We start from the raw sequence: 17,781 nt of genomic DNA on the forward strand, positions 1-17,781 counted from the left end.
GAGTTTACAAAAATGAGTTTGCCATGAGGAACCAAATACTTTCCAATTTCTCCTGACTTTCCAAATGTATTCAATCTCTTGCTCCGAGTCTTGGTTGAGACAATAATGATATGGGACACTCTCTAAATCTAGGACTCATATATTCTTTAGAACGAACTCTTTGTAATCCAAATCCATGCCAGCATAATGGTGTTTGCATTAGCTCAAGAACCGGCTATAACTGCAGATGTAAACAAGGATACGGAGGTTCCAGATGCCAAACTTGTACGTTGTTTTGGTTTTAAATTTTTGGTTTATATGTTACATCGTAGAGTAACGTTATTGGCAATGTATGCTTCATTATTTGTATCTTTCTCTAGTGGACACTCGCAGCCCATGTGATACCACCCCTTGCTTGCATGGTAAATGTACAGTTCTCGGAAGAAATTATCATTGCGAATGCAACCGTGGTTACGAAGGCAGAAATTGTGACCAAATTGACAACGGTAAGTTATCATTCCTTTTGTACATCGAGACTATGGAACTCTCTTACCTTGTCATGCGAGACGCCATTTGTAACTTTTGTAGAGCCATCAATACTTCTCCGTTGCGGAATCCAGGAAGAAACGTACGGAAGAGCTGACATGATTCAATGGGTCGCTGTACAAGATAGTGGTCGAAGACAAGAAATCTATACTTATGATGTTGCGAATAATCGAAAAACTGAGGTAAAGAAGATGATCATAAAACAAAATCAGATGATGTTTACCATAATTATTCATTTTTTCGTGCATTCTTCTTTTCCAGAGAAATGTTGCCCAGTTCAGAGATAGATTGTGGAGTCCAACCCCAGATAGTCTTCTCATCAGAGATGCAACATTATCTGATGTAGGCACATACGAGTGCATTGTATCCTATACTGACATCAGGATCACTCCATCACCAATGGTATGTGTAATGCTAGTTATACCGTAAATATTGTTAAGATTCCGTCAAGTGTGTTGCTTATTTTTACTATATTTGAATATACGGTATATATATTTAATGTAACATTTTTCAGAGACTAATTCAAGTTCCTTATGACGACACAAGAGTAACAGTGCGTTGGAGGCCAAATCGAATGTTTATCGACCATTACAATGCTAAATATAGGTAATTATTTCTCAACACTTTTCACTTTCAGTTAATGTGAAATAATAATATGCAGTTGCTTAGGACAGTAAAGTAGCTCATAATATCCGATCTTGAAGTTATTATCTCCTTTGGTGTAAAAGGTAATACAGCAAGCTTCTTCACATCCAATGACCTTTCTGGGCGTTTGTCCGCGAAATACTTATTTCTACAGCTCGGAAACTTTTCAGGTTTGATTGCCGCCGCATTGATTCAAATTTAGTTATTTGAATTCATTTTTACAGATATTATTGCCATATAATATTTCTACAAACCCATGGTATATCGTGAATATACATATCAGTAACACTGGACTAGAATTTGCAGGTTTATCAGTCCGCCATTAATAAATCAAGGAGATGGCAGTATGTGAATTCATACACAAATATACATATATCCCTGTGAAAATTGAAATTTATTCAAATGAAATACTGAGTCCAATACACATTATTTCAATGTATTTGCCTGCTTTGTTTGTAGGGACGTATACAATGAAGATGATTTCGTGACAGTTGAAATTCCGCGTGGATCTAGTCAACATACATTCAATGATCTCGAGCCTGGTAGCGTTTATGAAATAGCAATCACTCCTTACACTCGGTAAGCATAGAAGTACAACGTCTGTATAATTCGCGTTTGTCTTAGAAATTTAAACATTTCATTGTGTCATGAGACATTTGAAGTATTTCATACAAAATTGTGTTTGTTTGATATTATCCTACTTCGGCCAGGCGACACGTTACAGAAATATATGTATGTTGGTGTGTAAATATAGGCGTGTTGTTGTGCAGCAAGACTCTGGAATCCCTTAGCACCACAGTTGAGTTCCAATTTTCTCATTTTCAGGTCCTTAAACGATCTGTTCCCGAATATACAAATTAAATGTTGCCAACTGTTGAATATTTTTTTTTATCTTGGGGAATCTTAAACCTTTAGTGCGGTAATAATACTATTTCAGACCTGGTGAAGTCAATCAAGACATTGTTTATGATGTCCTTCCGTCAACTTCACCAACCACTGCAGCAACAACACCGACTACTACTCGTCCACCCTCGAGGGCTGACAAACAATATGGTAATTACCATTTTTGTTTCCAATTCCGTCTCCATTGTTGAAAAACAATAACTACTTGAAGTAAATCACTTACCCTATAGCTTTGTTGTCATGGATTGATTTGCATAAACTAGAGAAATAATTGTCGATGCAAAACATATTATTTATAAACGACGTTATATATAAATTACGATGATGATATAAAAAAAATGGCTGATGGAGAGTCACCAAACTAGTATTTTTAGAAATAATTTAGTTTCAACTCGATATTGGGCGTAAAATTAAAACTCATTTTTTGCCTCACGCAGTATGATGAATAAAGAAAAATTGAAATGCATCATATGTGATGTCTTTGAATTTTCGAATTTCGATTCATTTGTAAACGTAAATCATTTTACGCCTATTTACATTTTCAGATCGTATTGACGTCACAGTGTATGGACCATCTAAACCAGTAGACATCGGAAGCACAACTTATATTCATTGCGTATACCCAAGTTTTGAGGAATACAAACCTGTCATTGCATGGAAGAAAGTTAATGGAAATAGGAGTGTGTACGTGTATAACCAGGTATATTATATAAATACCTAACTTTCCTTTGATTTAGTCATGTTTTGTCATGATGTTTAAAAGTACTATGTTGAATAAAGCATTGTAAAAAAAAGCGCGAGTTATTGAATTTCGTAGTACCGCAAATTGAATTACCATGCAAAAATTTAATACAGGCATTTAGGTAGAAAAATAAGCATAATATTGTTTACTTTTTCAATTTTTTCAAGGCTTTCTGAAATACAATCTATTTTTATTATAGCAAATGCCACCAAGATCTTCGCGAAATAGAATTTCAATGACCACCGAGAGACAACTCCGTATTAAAAACTTCCAGCAAACTGATGCTGGAATATATGAATGTACTGTTAAGTATGACACACCATATACTCAAAAAGTCGGAACGGGAAGCGTGAATCTTGATTCTGCTGAGGTACTACTTGGTTGTTTAATATTTTTTATGTCACCTTACATTTCGGATTCATAACCGTCATCGATATTTATTGCTTACCGGGAGCAAAATCCATATTGTGGATGAATTAGCATTGCTTTTCGTTTAGGCCATTTTGTATTAAGTCCAAATATAATAGAGCATAGCATATTTGTTTGTAAAAGCCTCAGAAGATTCCATGGGCTGCAAAGTCACGAAATAGGTTTGAAGGTTTGCTGAAGCACGTAAATAACTTTATAATCATGTATAGTAATGTATTGATGAAAGGAATAAAATACAGACCAGCTAGGTGATGTTGCTCTTAGTCTGCCAAGGATAGTAAAATCTAATTCACAGAATATATGTGTTGAAATTATAGCAGATCGCAGATCGCCTGGAGATATTGTATGCATTTTCTTTTTCAATTTGCTTATACTTGATTCGACTTTTTCTTCTTTATAATATAGTGTCAGAGTTATTTTATAGGTGCCGCTGCTCGATAACCACCACTGATTTCCCGCGTGCTTTTCACTCTGTAATATGGCCTATTTATAATTCATTGCTATTTGCATGTTTGCGCCTATTTAAACTATGGTTATAAATAAACTACTTAATATTGAGTGTTCGCAATCAGGCTATCTCTAGCCGCTTACACGTATCAGCATTTCAGACCTCTGTCTACCCGGTTAATCAGGGAATACCCTACGAGTTATCCGGTAGGATGGGATTTTCAAACCTGTACATTTTATTCTTAAAACTTAACTTCCGAGCTTCCAAATTAAATTAAGATGGAGAATCTTGGGTGGTTCAAATTTGGTTCCCCGCGGCTTCCCTTCCCCAGTAAAGATGTGTGTTAAATTTGGTTTATTTCTTGATTTTGTATGTTATTTTTTTGCTAGTTGGAAAAAATAAAATTGACTATGAAACCATTGGGTTGAAACTAATGACCTGTTTTTTCTATATTTTCTATTTCATGGATTGCTACTGCAATATAGCGCATGCTTTTTCAGGTCGAAGAACTTCCAGCTCCGACAAGGTTCAGAGCAGATATCACGGGACCAACCACTACAGTCTTGACTTGGCAAGCACCCAGAGTTCGAGGAATCACTGGCTATGTAGTTATATATTATCCTACTAATCGTCAGTTTGGTGCACAAGAGGTAATGTTAGATTTTACTTGCGTACTTGATGAATTTTTATTGATGGTATAGGACATAGGTTATTCATGAATGATCACCGAATCCGCAGTATGAATTCTAATACTTTTAACATATACTGAATAACAATTATTTGAACTTTATGATCATCAACTAACTTTGACTGTAATAAGTTACTAATCTAATAACCTAAGTATGCCAAACCATATCGTAAATATCTCAATTATTAGAACCTTACATGACCAGGTCATCCAGGTCCATGTTTCGAGAAAACTATGAGATACTGCATTAAAATATTACCATGATTATTAATAATATTATGTTCTTATTTGATACTATCCATACAAAACTTATATTGCAGAGAAGAGAAGTTTCAACACCGCAGGTGGTTTTGGATGATTTGGTGGAGGGAAATGAATACAAGGTTGAAATCAGAGCTTCCGATAGCAGAAGATACTCAGAACCATTAGAGGGCTTATTTGAGCAACTGGTAAGACATTGAATCATTATTTAAGCAAGTACTGATTTATCAACATTCACTCTTTGAATGAATTTAATATAATATCTCCAATATCTTCGCAATATATTGGGTATAGGCTATGCCAAACAAGAAAGATTCCTGTCTGTACAATATAAATAGCTCCTTGTATATCAGAGGCGTTTATACAGGACCTTCTTCTGAGTGCTGAATGAGTATTAATAATATGTTGGGTATATGTATGTAAAAATGTTCGAGAATAACATTTCGTTATCAGAAGGGGCGATATTAATTATATGCATGATGGTCTTATTTCTAAATACATATTTCGCATCTCCAACAGCAAGGAATTTCATTTGTCAACTTTGAATCGGTCTTTATTTAATTATTTTAGGTTTTTAACTTTTAATTTTTATTCAAAACCCACGTTCTGTGCACAGTTTCTCAAATCAATATGACACGAAACACCATCAGTTGAAAATGCTAAGTGATTTCATTTAGGTTGAATTACTTCCGGCACCAACCAACTTCCAGGCTGAAATGTTGTCTAAAACCCAAGCCCGCGTAAGTTGGGATCGTCCTGCTTCTGGTGACATCACTGGTTATAAAGTGCAATATTGGGATGTCAGTCAACCTACAGATGATACTATAGTTGTAAGTATTCAATCAAGTATCAATTTTGGTTTGTAAAATATGGGATTTATTTCTTATAATCTATCATATAAGTTCATTAGTAAAAAACTAACTTTTAGAATAAAAAAGGAATTAGAATTTCGAGCAATCATTTTGAGGTTACAACAGAATATTTTATTTGTCATCAATAAGATTTATTTCAAGTTTGTCTCGATTTGTTTCGAATCGCAGTTGCAAAAAGAAAAAAAAATTGAATTGTATTTAGATGACCATAAAAAAGATTAATAATATTATTAGTATTTTATCTATATATTGAGCAAGATAACCTGTAAATTGGCGATAAGGTGAGCTATGAATTGCAGGGGATAATCACATTTTGATGTGCCGTATACTCTCTAACAACGTTTGGAAATATAATCATTGCTGACAGATTTCGTTAATCTCAGCATGTTTGTCAATGTGGAAGTCTCTATCTTTATTTTTAGACAAGGGTAACCAGGTTGAATCAAATAGTGTTACCTGAACTAATTGATGGCAAACAGTACCAAGTTTGGATTCAGTCTTCAAAAGGTTCAAATCTTTCGCCACATCTTGCTGGTCAATTTACAAAGACGGTACGTTTACATTAAATTACACCATTTTTGATTTTTTTGAGTTATGGAGAGTTCCAAACCAGTAGGTTCCATTCATGGTCAATGTATATTCAAAATTCTTTTTAATATAAAGTTGTTGCCATATTGTTAACATGTATGGTTTTTCAAATTTTTCAGACTCCCGCAGCCCCTAATCCTCCAACTCAAGTCCAATTTAAAAACGTCGAAAATGACAGAGTCACTGTATACTGGGATGCACCTCCTGGATGGACGTCTTCAGATAAATACCGGTAAGATTGTACTAAATAATTACAACGAACTCTTTTTATCCCAGAACAGGCATACCCAACTGGCGACCGCGGTCCGAATCCGGACCTTTCGGGTATTCGATTCGTGCCGCGCCTAATTCTTTATTTTTGATCATTAGCCCCACTTTTAAAGTTTCCTTTTATAAAACCACCATAATAAACAATCATGTTTAGCTAATAATCATTAGTCAGCCGAGAAAATGAGTGTTGAAGGATGCCAAAATATAATTTCTGGAAAGACCGGACCCAAATATTTTTGTATGCGGATCTTTTGTAAAAATAGTTGAGAAGCCCTGTCCCAGAACATAGCACGGTTTTTACATTGGTTACAAGCCCCATATTTTGTCATATTCAGCGTTACTGTTCAATCGCTGAACGAAGATTTTCCTTATTCAAAACAATACCCTGATTCTGCTCAAAACCTGCAACAAGTAAACCTGCTTCGTCCCGGTGTGACATACAGGTTTACCGTCAATAGTGTGCGGAATGGAGTCCTCAGTGCACCTGCCTACCAACTTATAAAAACAGGTAAAATGTAAATTTCTTTAGCGAGTTCAACATGGATTATATGAAAATAATCGTTATTTTGCCATGCATATGCCAGCTAGCTTCTACTGAGTTTGTGCATTGCAGTCGATGGGTTTCATAGTAGACAGTTTTATTGAGTTCACTCGTTGAAAACATTCTCGGTAGCGCACCGTCCATTAATATTTACTGATTATATCCTGCAGATGAGGATTTTATACAGTCGGATTGCTGGACTGGTATTTGTCGTACTATGGTCAACATTACTGTTCGTCGGTTTCGACTTACACTTGCATTATCAACTTTCAATATACTTTGTCATCTTCTCACATTACCAACAAGTTTTGTTAAATATCTTACGGCACGATGTACTTTAAATATGTTCAAGTGGTTTTCTCATCCAGCATTTATCGACAGTTTTAACCGCGTCCACATATTCATTGAAAATCCCAAGATATATCAGATATATTTCACTTGAACTGGTTTAATTAATATATTTTAATATGCAACTTAAAAATCAACGAAGCTAATTTTATATCTAGTTGAAGTTATTGCACTTTCTGCTCCCTATCCGGATAGTGTGACTTTGGAATGCAAAGCAAAAGTTTCTGGAAGACCATACCGAGTACGATGGTACAAAGTGAGATCTGATGGCAGAGAACAAATAATACTCACATCCGTTTCTACATCTCGTAGAAATCAGGTAATGTGGAATTTCGGATAAATTTAACTATAAGGTTTGTCAATCCGTGACTGTGATAAGCATATATTTGGCTTTATACGGGTAGTCATCTCCAAAATTATTGTGTCGTATTGGACAAAAATCTAGTTTCGTTACGATTCCATATACTTTGGTCATTTTTCATTCAGCTTCCAGATCGAACCCGCAATAAATAATTGGAAATTGTAATCTTTCTCTTTTGGTATAATTTACATGATCAGTCGTGAGACTCTGGATAAGTCGATGAGCTGAGTTGACTGCTAATTTTACCAGAGCTCGCACAACGATATGCCTAACCCGCAACTGAAAACATAGTTATCGCTATCGTCTTTATCTATATAATTTGATTCATATTTGAGTGAATGCAAATTTGCCTTCTCCGATATTGATATTGGGAAATTTCCTATACAAAATAAATGTGATTCTTTTGTACAGTTAACGGAGAATAATTTATCTTATTCAGACAACTCCAAATCCTAGCAATCTACAGTTCAGAGGCCGACTCAGTAGTCCATCCATCACTGAACTGACAATTCAAAACATACAATATCCAGAAGACTTCGGAAGGTATAAGTGCGCCGTAACAGCCCCAAGCGGCACCGGATCAGACTTGATGGAAATCGTGAGTACATAATAACCATGACCGTTTTTTATGATCTGTTATTGATGTTAAACTTGATTTTTACAAATATGTATACAGGTTGCAAAATATCCCGACAGCATTGCACCTCCTTATAAATTTGCGTTTCGGTTTGTAAATGAGAGAGACGTGGTTGTAACGTGGCAGCATCCATATCCCGAAGACATCACCGGATATGCCGTTCGTTACTGGCCAACATCTCGTAGATATGGACCTGAAAAGGTGAGACGATTTTTATTTTTATTCAGACATGTCTGGATTTTGGAAATTTAAGGCCCGTGTAGTATTCATCTTATCACTTGACTACCGTGCTCCAGCAATACCATCCATAAGGTCACTAGTGTATTTTCTTCCCATTAGGTTAAATATAAAAGATGTGGAACGTACTTTAATAGCGTCTGGTCTGTTGACAGAATACTTGATTGCACTGGGATTTTTAGAATTTGATGTTAATAGGAATACCCACACACCAGTTACTAAGCACTGTGAAATTAATAAGATTTAATAATAAACCGAATCAGATATTGATAATTAATCGCGGATCAATATTTCGTTTTGTTCAGGAATTAGAAACATCTACTACGGAAGCAACTTTGACCGGTCTTGTGAAAGGAACAGAATATCAGGTTGAAATCAAATCGAAAATTAACGATAGAGTTTCAGATGATTCTTTAGTTGGTGCCTTCATACGTTTTGTAAGTATTACATTTATATGAGAATATATTCAATATATATAACTGATTGAATGACCGATTAGCTAGTTTTTGTTAACCTGTTTACCCAAGCATTAAAAGATATAATTTCTTGTATCTTTTTCACTAAATCCACAACGCTATATGTTTTGTCCATGTAGTTTACGAATTCAACTAATTTATTATATAATTGTTCTTTTTTTTACAGGCAGACAAAGTTAGTGATGTTAGAGTCCACCGATTACCTGATGGTCAAGAGTTGATCATAAGTTGGCAAAATCCAGAAGATATTGACGGAATATTGTTTTCTATAAGAAACCCTGTAAGTATATTTTATTCTAAATTCACTTTTCGTTGGCCCGCGGGCCAATTACGGCCCGCATAACGATTTAATATTGCCCGCCGAACTTGGGTGAAATAGTTTACCACTTGATGTTTTATTTCTTGACGTTCTGAATGCCGCAATTGTTACGTCATTATCACAGTTCAAGCATGTGTATATTTGTAACAATTCAATTACACCGGCATCTTAATTATACGTACCTGTATAAGGGGTACATATGGGTCGCGTCAGTGTATGCGCTCCCCTCTACCGGCCCGCGAATATCCTTCTGATTCTAAATTGACTCCCGGTCAATCAACTTTGGGAACCACTGTTATATATTAAAAAAATAATTTATTTTCATGAACTACACTGTAAATGTTTGCCACAACCTTCTGCCCTTTTCCCTCCGCCCACTCTTATTTAATCAGAAGCATGTCTTGACTATTAATGAATATTAACGTATTGTAGAACACACATACATGGAACGATCAACCGCCAATGTCACCTGACACAACTTCAAGAAGGATTCGTTTACCGATGGCCCCGGGAGAAACTGCCTCATTCAAGATTAGCACATTGAAAAATAACATTCCTACCCCGGTGGTGTTTAACTACACAGAAATCGGTAAGTATGTTGTTATGAGGCGAATGGTTATCTGAACATTGCAAGAGTTGAATTGACTCTTTCATTTATAACCTGGTGTCTTTGGTTAAGGCTGATGTGACTGCCTAGCAAGGCCAATTGAGTAGCGTCACTATTTGAAGCTTTTAGAATTGCATACAACCTAACCCAGGCTATTTATAATTTAAGAAGGTTATGTTGAAGTGATAAGATTCTGTTTTTCAAGACGTACTCAATTTGTATGTATATTTGCTTTCTGGAAGTGAGTGAAACATCATAATAAAATTAGTTTGTAAGCAAGCAAGCATAAGTTCAATCTCAGCAACGGTAAAAGTTTGCAAGTCACTTAAGAATATTTGCCACCTGTGCTCTAATCATATTTGAAAAAAAAAATTTCACGAATGATAATTGAGAGCTTCTTTTAAAAATCTCAAGCCGTTTTTATTATTGTTCTGTTTTTTTCCTTCCATTTTTACATTATAATGTGGGATTGAATAATATTGGTTAAATAAACAGAGGTCGAGGTATAGAACAAAGTAAACAGAAAATAGTATGACAAGTCTACCCATGCTAAACTTTTCAACAGATGTCATCGAAATTGAAGATACTGGGACAAACCCACCGATCGCGACACCGACAAACAAACCCGGAGATGACAGGTAATAAAGTTTGTATTGTGATTTGATTAGTGGTTGCATGACATTATATTATTTCCTTTATACATATCGGTATGCACTGAAGAAAACAAACCAATTTTGAGGAATTTCACATAAACTGAATAAGAAACCACCTGTAATTGATGAATTGCTATTATCTGATTGTTCCTTGCAACAAGCTAGTTCTATCGTCTGATACACTAATCCAATTTTTTTTATTTTTAGATCTCCTTTGCCTTATCCATCACCGGTATCAAACTTGCAAGCCGAGGCACTTAGTCCTACATCACTGAGAGCTAGATGGGAACCCACACCCGATGTTTACTTTGACAACTACAAGTATAATTTGAATGACATGCACATCAATGATGGGCTAGATGCTTTTGATTAGTTTCAAATTTTTCAGCTGATCGACTTAACTATTTTACCAGCGTGAACTATAGATCCCTAGTTCAAATCCTGAAAATTTAGTCAGTTGTTCAACTTAAGACAGGGATAGATTCCAGACTTTTTAATAACACAATAGCGATGCCTAGAAATATAAAACACAAATCGTTCTCAGGAAATAACAATGTCTAAATTCATATATATTCAAGCTTATCAAATCACACGTTCAATTACTCTAAATGGGTTTCAATATCACAATCCTTTGTAGGATGATTTTTTACAACAGAAATGCAGGAATTCGTGTGGTGGAACGGTTTATTGCTTGAACATGGTTTTTTTTTACCATTGTGCAAGTCCATGCATATAGAACGATTTACTGGCCCAACAACCTACTATATTCTATCCTACCTGTCGGCTATCATAATTCCCATCATTCAAAAACCTAATCACTTGGGTAATATGTCATTATAATTCAGAGTTGTCATTTTGAATGCTGCCAATCAACAAGAATATGAGAGGTTCGATATTGTAGATTCTAAAATAGAAGTCACAGGAATGCCTGCATATCAAACATATGAAATTCAAGTATATACAATTCGGAGAGGTATTTCAAGCTTTCCCGTCGTTACTCTGGTTCGACTAGGTAAGAAATATTTCCTTGAGTAGATAGAATAGGTGGGTTATCACGAGGTGGTATGTTAAACCCCCAATTCTACCATGAATCTGAATCTCAAAGCTAGATGTCCACTTGTCTGCATTGTATATATATATATACTCTCTCCCAAAACATATGATAATATCCAGTTTGACTCTAGCACTATAATATAAATCAGCTGTTCGTACATAAGGTTTTCGCATGGTACCATTCCCGAATTAATGTAGAAAAATAAATATATATTATTATTAGACTTGAGTTTTAATGACTAATAAAATTACTCTCTCGATCACTATTTCACTTTAGTCTAATTTGAAATTCCACTTTAAATTTGGGAGAAGTTGAAATATTTTATTTTTTCAAATTGTTATGGATTGATTTCAGTCATCACTAGATGTATTAATGATATTACTCGATAGTTTGTAAAAAGGTGATCAGATGTATGTATTTTAAGCGTAGTTCATTTTAGTCAACAGTTTCATCGTAAAAGCTTATGTTTTCTGTACAATTTTATTACAATTTTATTTTTATAATTCTATAGGAGATGTAGAACAAGTTCCTCCAGATGAACCTGAGCCAACTAGAGAGGATAAATTGTCTTTAGAACGGGAACCTCAACCGTCCGATCGAACCACTGACGAGGTAACTGTGATACAAAAGAAATAGCTCGTTTTAATCGAGTAAATTATAAATATAGTCTTGATCAACTATATAGTGGCATCGGCTCTAGTACATGATAATCAAGCCTATTGATGACTTATTTTTAAGTCTAAATACCGGCAGTAAGTCGCTATTGAATGTGTAAAAATCATTATGAAATTTAACTATAGAAATAACATTTTAAGGTACCGATGCCAACAAACATGAAATTCACAAATGTTATGAGATCAAGATTCACAATTTCATGGGATAGTCCTCGCGATGATATAACAGGTTAGACAAAATTTACTTACCGGTGATACACTCATTAAAAAATTAATGAACTGTATTTCATGTATAGACGGTGATTTTTGTTGATTAATTTTAAATGGGTTGGTCTTCCACCAATTATTTGTACATTTCGATTTAATTTGAGTTTTTACACAGATTTCGAAGTAAAGTATCGACCAGAAGAGAGTGGAGCAGATTGGTATCAAGTCACTGCAGAAGGTTACACTAGCGTCACTTTGAGAGGTCTTAAATCTGACACTACCTATGTCCTTTTGATATCTTCCAAATTAGAAAGTGGAGAGAAAAGTGCCCCCCTTGCAGGAAGACAAAGGACACGTCCAGCATCTGAGAGAAGTGCGTCCTTTTTTAGATGATCAAGCTGAAAATTTTTTACCATGTTCTTTTGTTAATTTATAATTTAAAAAAATCACACCTGAAATGCTTTGTCCATCTGTTAGAAACAAAAATACACATACATTTCCATTATGATAAAAATAGTGGTATAGTACCAGTAGGTAGTACCATTAGTACCATTTAGTTTTAACTTTAATCTTGACTTTATTGTCATTGGTTTACTGAATTCTGGGAAAGCTGATGCATCCTGTTCTTTTTTAAACATCAATATAATGTAATGTAGATATATATAGGGTATTGTGTACAAAACTGTAAGGCTTTTTCACTCGTTTACTTCCTACCACAGATACTTATGTTTCAGATGCCATATGTTTCAAGATGTTTAAACAAGATAGTATTATAAAGATAATTAGGAAGAGCATAATCTCTTTTCACAGAATAGCAAGCATATTTGTAAGCTTTCGTTATATCTTAGTCTAACACTAGACTATGATATTACCAAAGCTTACAAACATACTTTCTATTTCGTTAAAAGGGATTATGCTAATAAGAACTGAGCAACTAATAAGAAATTTTTTTTTATTGCATATTTATTTCAAAACATATAGTTTATTTTACTATAGCCATGAATTTGTTTTAATAGTAAACTATTTTAGTGTAGTGTATCATAAAGTAGAAAAGATGATCAAGTTAAGTTCATTTATACTCGGGTGACAATTTGGTTTGATGTATGAAAAATTTGCACAAGAATTTTGCAGTAATTGCGGTGTACATTGTACTTAAAGACAATCAATATCTTGCCAGCATAGCCAGGTCCAACCGATTTAGATCATCATGTTTTGAAAACTTTAATTTTACAAACTCTGAGCTACTATATTTTTTATTTTTTATTTTGTTTATTCAGGGGTCATTCTTCATCAGCCAATAGTCAGAGTACCAGATGAAACCAAAACGTCAACATCATTTGTATTGAAATGGACTGAGCAAGATGCAGAGCACAGAGTTACTGTTACACCTATTGGTGGTGCTGGGCGTAGACAGGTAAAAAAATCATGTCTAAAAATAAAAGTTGCGACTGTATGTAAATGAAGCACTTTATTATTATAAGTCATCAAAAAACTGATCAATTTTGTTCCCATCAGGATTTTTATAATTTACTATTTTGTAAGTGAAAAAATCGCATTGACATTGGTTCTTGGTCATTCGATTTATTTGCTTAAATATGCAGTACTAGAACCGATCCTGTGGTTTGATTTATGCTTTTTTAACAGTTTTATACAATACTACTAATTTATTCAGTTTTGATTTATCTTTCATGAAATACTATGCTAGATGTTCTATAAAATACATTTTGCTTTTATTTTTTGTTTCGACAACAGAGACTTGAGGTACCAAGAGGAACAAGTTCAATTGAAATAACGGGACTTGAAACTGGAAAACGACACCGGACCACAGTTGAGGCCCTTTCGGGAGGAAGAAAAAGTAGACCAGCTGTTATATACACAACAGTATGTATCAATAAGTAACATGATAGATACAAGTTAGAAAATATACCATTTGGATCTTACGAGTCTGTCAATTTTATCCATAATATAATCCCTGATTTTTTACATATATACATATGAAAAAATTAGTTTCACTCATCAATAAACCAAGAGCGATGGCCATCACAAACGACAAAATTGTCAAAATATTACCAAACAGCTAAATATAACGTCATATTACAAGCATATAGTCCAATAAAGATAACAATACCCGTAATTTGGTTTGATGAGTGATTACAATAGTCATAATATATACATGGAGATAATAGCGAAATGCTTTGAACCTTCTCTCTATGGCAACTAGACTAATTTGTTTTGTTATAAACTTGGATGTGTTTAGACCAAGCCTAACCAGCCTGGAGATTTGGATGTAACTGCCTTGAGTTATGATTCTGTTGCGTTGATGTGGACAGAACCAATTTCGACGTTAACAACAGGTACATTTGTATTTTCGATTCATGACTAAAATGTTCCACAATGTAAATTTTCCAAGGGGAAAATATGAATATTATAGAATGCTCGTGATAGATCGTGACGAGACCTCATGGTTGAATCGTCATAAAGCTTATTACGTTACAGTTGTATGTTAATCACGGGTTTGTTTCATGATCAAGGAATTCATTCACCAACCTTTGTAAACATTTAAGTTAGCAATGAACTTCTTTACAAAAGTGTAAAATGGTATTAACTGAATTTATTGAAAATTTAAAATAATTTTACCATAAATGTGCTAAGATATTGAAATAATGTGTCTGATATTGTGTCAAGTCTGTGTGAGAGATTTCTTGTGAATACCAAATGTGACATTTCGCTCTTCTAAAGATACACAATTTCTTGTTCGTAAACCTGACTATTACAAAGTTTATTGAATGAGCAAAAAATATTGAAATCGAAAATTACAAGAAATGTATTAAAATGAGTAGTACATTACAAAAAAATTACAATCACTGGTAGTGTATATGATAATTGATAAAGAATATTTGGGGCACTATCGAAGCTAAATAATATTATTACTATTTTATTTTCAATTTTAGGTTACAAAGTCTTGTACTATCCCCTTACAACTCATACGTTGAAGGAAATTGACGTTACTACAAACCGAGTTGAAATAACTGATCTTCAACCAGATACAGAATATACTATTCAGGTTCAAACCAAGCAAGGAAGTGAAATGAGTGCTCCTGTTGCCACCACAATAACAACAAGAAACGGTATAACAAAATTTTTTTGTTTAGGTATTTTGCCAGTTGACGTAATTCTTATTCCATGCATTTTCATACACATTTATTGGACACTGAGATAATTTGCTAAATTGTTGTGACATTAGTAAAATACATACCGGTTGGTTATTCATTACGTCAGTAATTTTACTGTCTGTTGACTGCTTCCATAACGAGCCTCGTTGCTGGGCAGCAGCCTTATTTTTCATATTCTGTCCTATCATATTAGTCAGCAAAATCTTGCTGTGCTTGCACTCAGCGAGGCATTTTCCAATCACTCGGTCGCTTCACTTCCAATGTCGGTAGTACGCCATCTATACGAAATGAATCATAATGGTTCTTCTCATGTCTTGTTGTTCTCTTCATGATTATGTTTTTTTGCTATATTTTCTGCTTAACTGAGGTGTCGCTGACTAGATGACTCACCGAGTCTATCGCGACCCATCATCTATTGCTATGAATCAATGTTTTTTTCGTTTTTGTTAGTTTTTTATTTTTGTGTGCGTTTATTGCTTTACATTTATTCTTGCACGGTGAAAATAAATATCTGAATCTGAATCTGTTGTTCTCTATGCGAAAAATCTATTTTCTCTGCAACTCAGACCCAACCAATTTTTTTAAATCTTATACCAGTAATTGTATTTCATTTCTTTACAGAGACTGTATCAACACCATCTAAAGCAAGAGTTTCTGTTTCTGGCAATGATTTTATTGTACAATGGTCACCTGTGCAAGATGCAGAAGCTTATGAGGTATTTACAATATACAAGCCTTGTTAAACATTTTTCTATTTTTCTTCATTTTAACTTAATCAAAAAGTCTATTTATTTTTTAAATGTATAATTCAGTGTATAAATTTTAAAAATAAAGTCTTCCTTCAATGTAGTTGTAATAATTCTGCTTAGTTGACAATATCTTATATACGCTTGATTTCTGTTGAAATGAAACAAGCCGTCGGTTTCACAGAATTGAATGCCATAATTCAGAATAGTGATTTTGAAAAATCTGAATAGTTTGGCTCGTCTCAGAACTCAGACAGAGAATATGTTATAGTTTGTATCATTATAATTTGATATATAATGAAAAACCTTCCACGATCAACAGAAAGGCAAACATGTTTTTCAAATTCGTGATATGAACCATATTTGCTTCATGATATTATGTTTATTTTTTTCCATGTATTCTGTAAGCAATTTTATTTTTGAATCGGATGCTAGAAATTATTTTATATACATAATTTTATTATAAAATTGTTTTTAAAGATTACAATTCATCCCGAAGGCGATGAAAGCAAATCACACACAGAGACAGTTGAAAGCCCAACAACTACTTTAAGACTTCCTAATGTTGAACCAGGCCATTATGTCATAAGTATCCAATCGGTCAAGGAGGACTACCTCAGTCCTACTATTGATATAACTGCACATATGCGTAAGTTAATCGAATATTAACATTGATGGAGAGTTTGCTGTTTAGTTCCAGGATTTGATCATAGAATCGCAATAATTTGATATATTTAGGGATAGGGACTCCATTTTCGAAATCTTCGAAAATTTTATCTTTTTCATGCCGAACAAATATTTGCAAATATTTGCTTCGACATAGGTCAAAACAATACTCAGCCCAAGATATGTCATAGAAGACGAAAAAACTATCTCAACTTTAGATTTGATCTGGAGGAGAAAAAAGGGACAAAAATATTATTAGATTTTATAGGATAAGAACGTGGCACCGTTAAAAACGTTGCATTTTTTTAATTTTCTATAGGCCAATCTATACACAGCTTGTAGTAGTATGGGTATATTCTTACAAATATTTTTTTATTTGTTAGCTGTAAAACCTCCAACAAGTCTTCGATTGACTGGCATTACAAATGATGAGATAACAGCAATATGGCAACCTCCTTCAAACTTGGGCTATACTCCAAAATATGACGTTATTGCCTTGCTCAACTCTGTTTTTACACCGCTTGAGCTACCATCTGAAAAAAGGACAAATCAGACAACATATACATTCCGAAGTACGATTTTCATTCAAATTTTGATTATATGTACGAAAATCGTGAAAAAAAATCTAAAGCCTTGCAAAAATGTTCAAAAACCGTAAAAAAAGTTTTAATGGTTGTATTCAATAAAAAATAAAGCATGGCATCATTATTC

The 17,781-nt window shown here is 34.1% G+C and overlaps 1 protein-coding gene across 1 annotated transcript in view; it reads left to right on the top strand.

The window, feature by feature from the left end:
* The window catches only part of LOC120330347 (uncharacterized), a 53,940-nt gene that overhangs the window by 7,581 nt on the left and 28,578 nt on the right, over positions 1-17,781 (top strand). Inside the window, exons 14-47 of the mRNA XM_039397254.2 lie at positions 151-264; positions 360-485; positions 568-707; positions 787-927; positions 1,040-1,131; positions 1,630-1,749; positions 2,108-2,223; positions 2,619-2,773; positions 3,015-3,185; positions 4,193-4,342; positions 4,701-4,829; positions 5,319-5,471; positions 5,936-6,064; positions 6,221-6,333; positions 6,707-6,879; positions 7,419-7,579; positions 8,061-8,219; positions 8,298-8,459; positions 8,801-8,932; positions 9,138-9,251; positions 9,723-9,879; positions 10,463-10,535; positions 10,758-10,871; positions 11,396-11,562; positions 12,116-12,216; positions 12,420-12,507; positions 12,661-12,858; positions 13,763-13,899; positions 14,238-14,366; positions 14,743-14,839; positions 15,437-15,613; positions 16,280-16,374; positions 16,885-17,053; positions 17,454-17,642. Coding sequence (XP_039253188.2) covers positions 151-264; positions 360-485; positions 568-707; positions 787-927; positions 1,040-1,131; positions 1,630-1,749; positions 2,108-2,223; positions 2,619-2,773; positions 3,015-3,185; positions 4,193-4,342; positions 4,701-4,829; positions 5,319-5,471; positions 5,936-6,064; positions 6,221-6,333; positions 6,707-6,879; positions 7,419-7,579; positions 8,061-8,219; positions 8,298-8,459; positions 8,801-8,932; positions 9,138-9,251; positions 9,723-9,879; positions 10,463-10,535; positions 10,758-10,871; positions 11,396-11,562; positions 12,116-12,216; positions 12,420-12,507; positions 12,661-12,858; positions 13,763-13,899; positions 14,238-14,366; positions 14,743-14,839; positions 15,437-15,613; positions 16,280-16,374; positions 16,885-17,053; positions 17,454-17,642 — 4,641 coding nt within the window. The remainder of the gene's footprint in view (positions 1-150; positions 265-359; positions 486-567; positions 708-786; positions 928-1,039; positions 1,132-1,629; positions 1,750-2,107; positions 2,224-2,618; positions 2,774-3,014; positions 3,186-4,192; positions 4,343-4,700; positions 4,830-5,318; positions 5,472-5,935; positions 6,065-6,220; positions 6,334-6,706; positions 6,880-7,418; positions 7,580-8,060; positions 8,220-8,297; positions 8,460-8,800; positions 8,933-9,137; positions 9,252-9,722; positions 9,880-10,462; positions 10,536-10,757; positions 10,872-11,395; positions 11,563-12,115; positions 12,217-12,419; positions 12,508-12,660; positions 12,859-13,762; positions 13,900-14,237; positions 14,367-14,742; positions 14,840-15,436; positions 15,614-16,279; positions 16,375-16,884; positions 17,054-17,453; positions 17,643-17,781) is intronic.

The sequence above is a fragment of the Styela clava genome, chromosome 12, assembly GCF_964204865.1.
Source record: "Styela clava chromosome 12, kaStyClav1.hap1.2, whole genome shotgun sequence".
NCBI classification, from domain to species: domain Eukaryota; kingdom Metazoa; phylum Chordata; class Ascidiacea; order Stolidobranchia; family Styelidae; genus Styela; species Styela clava.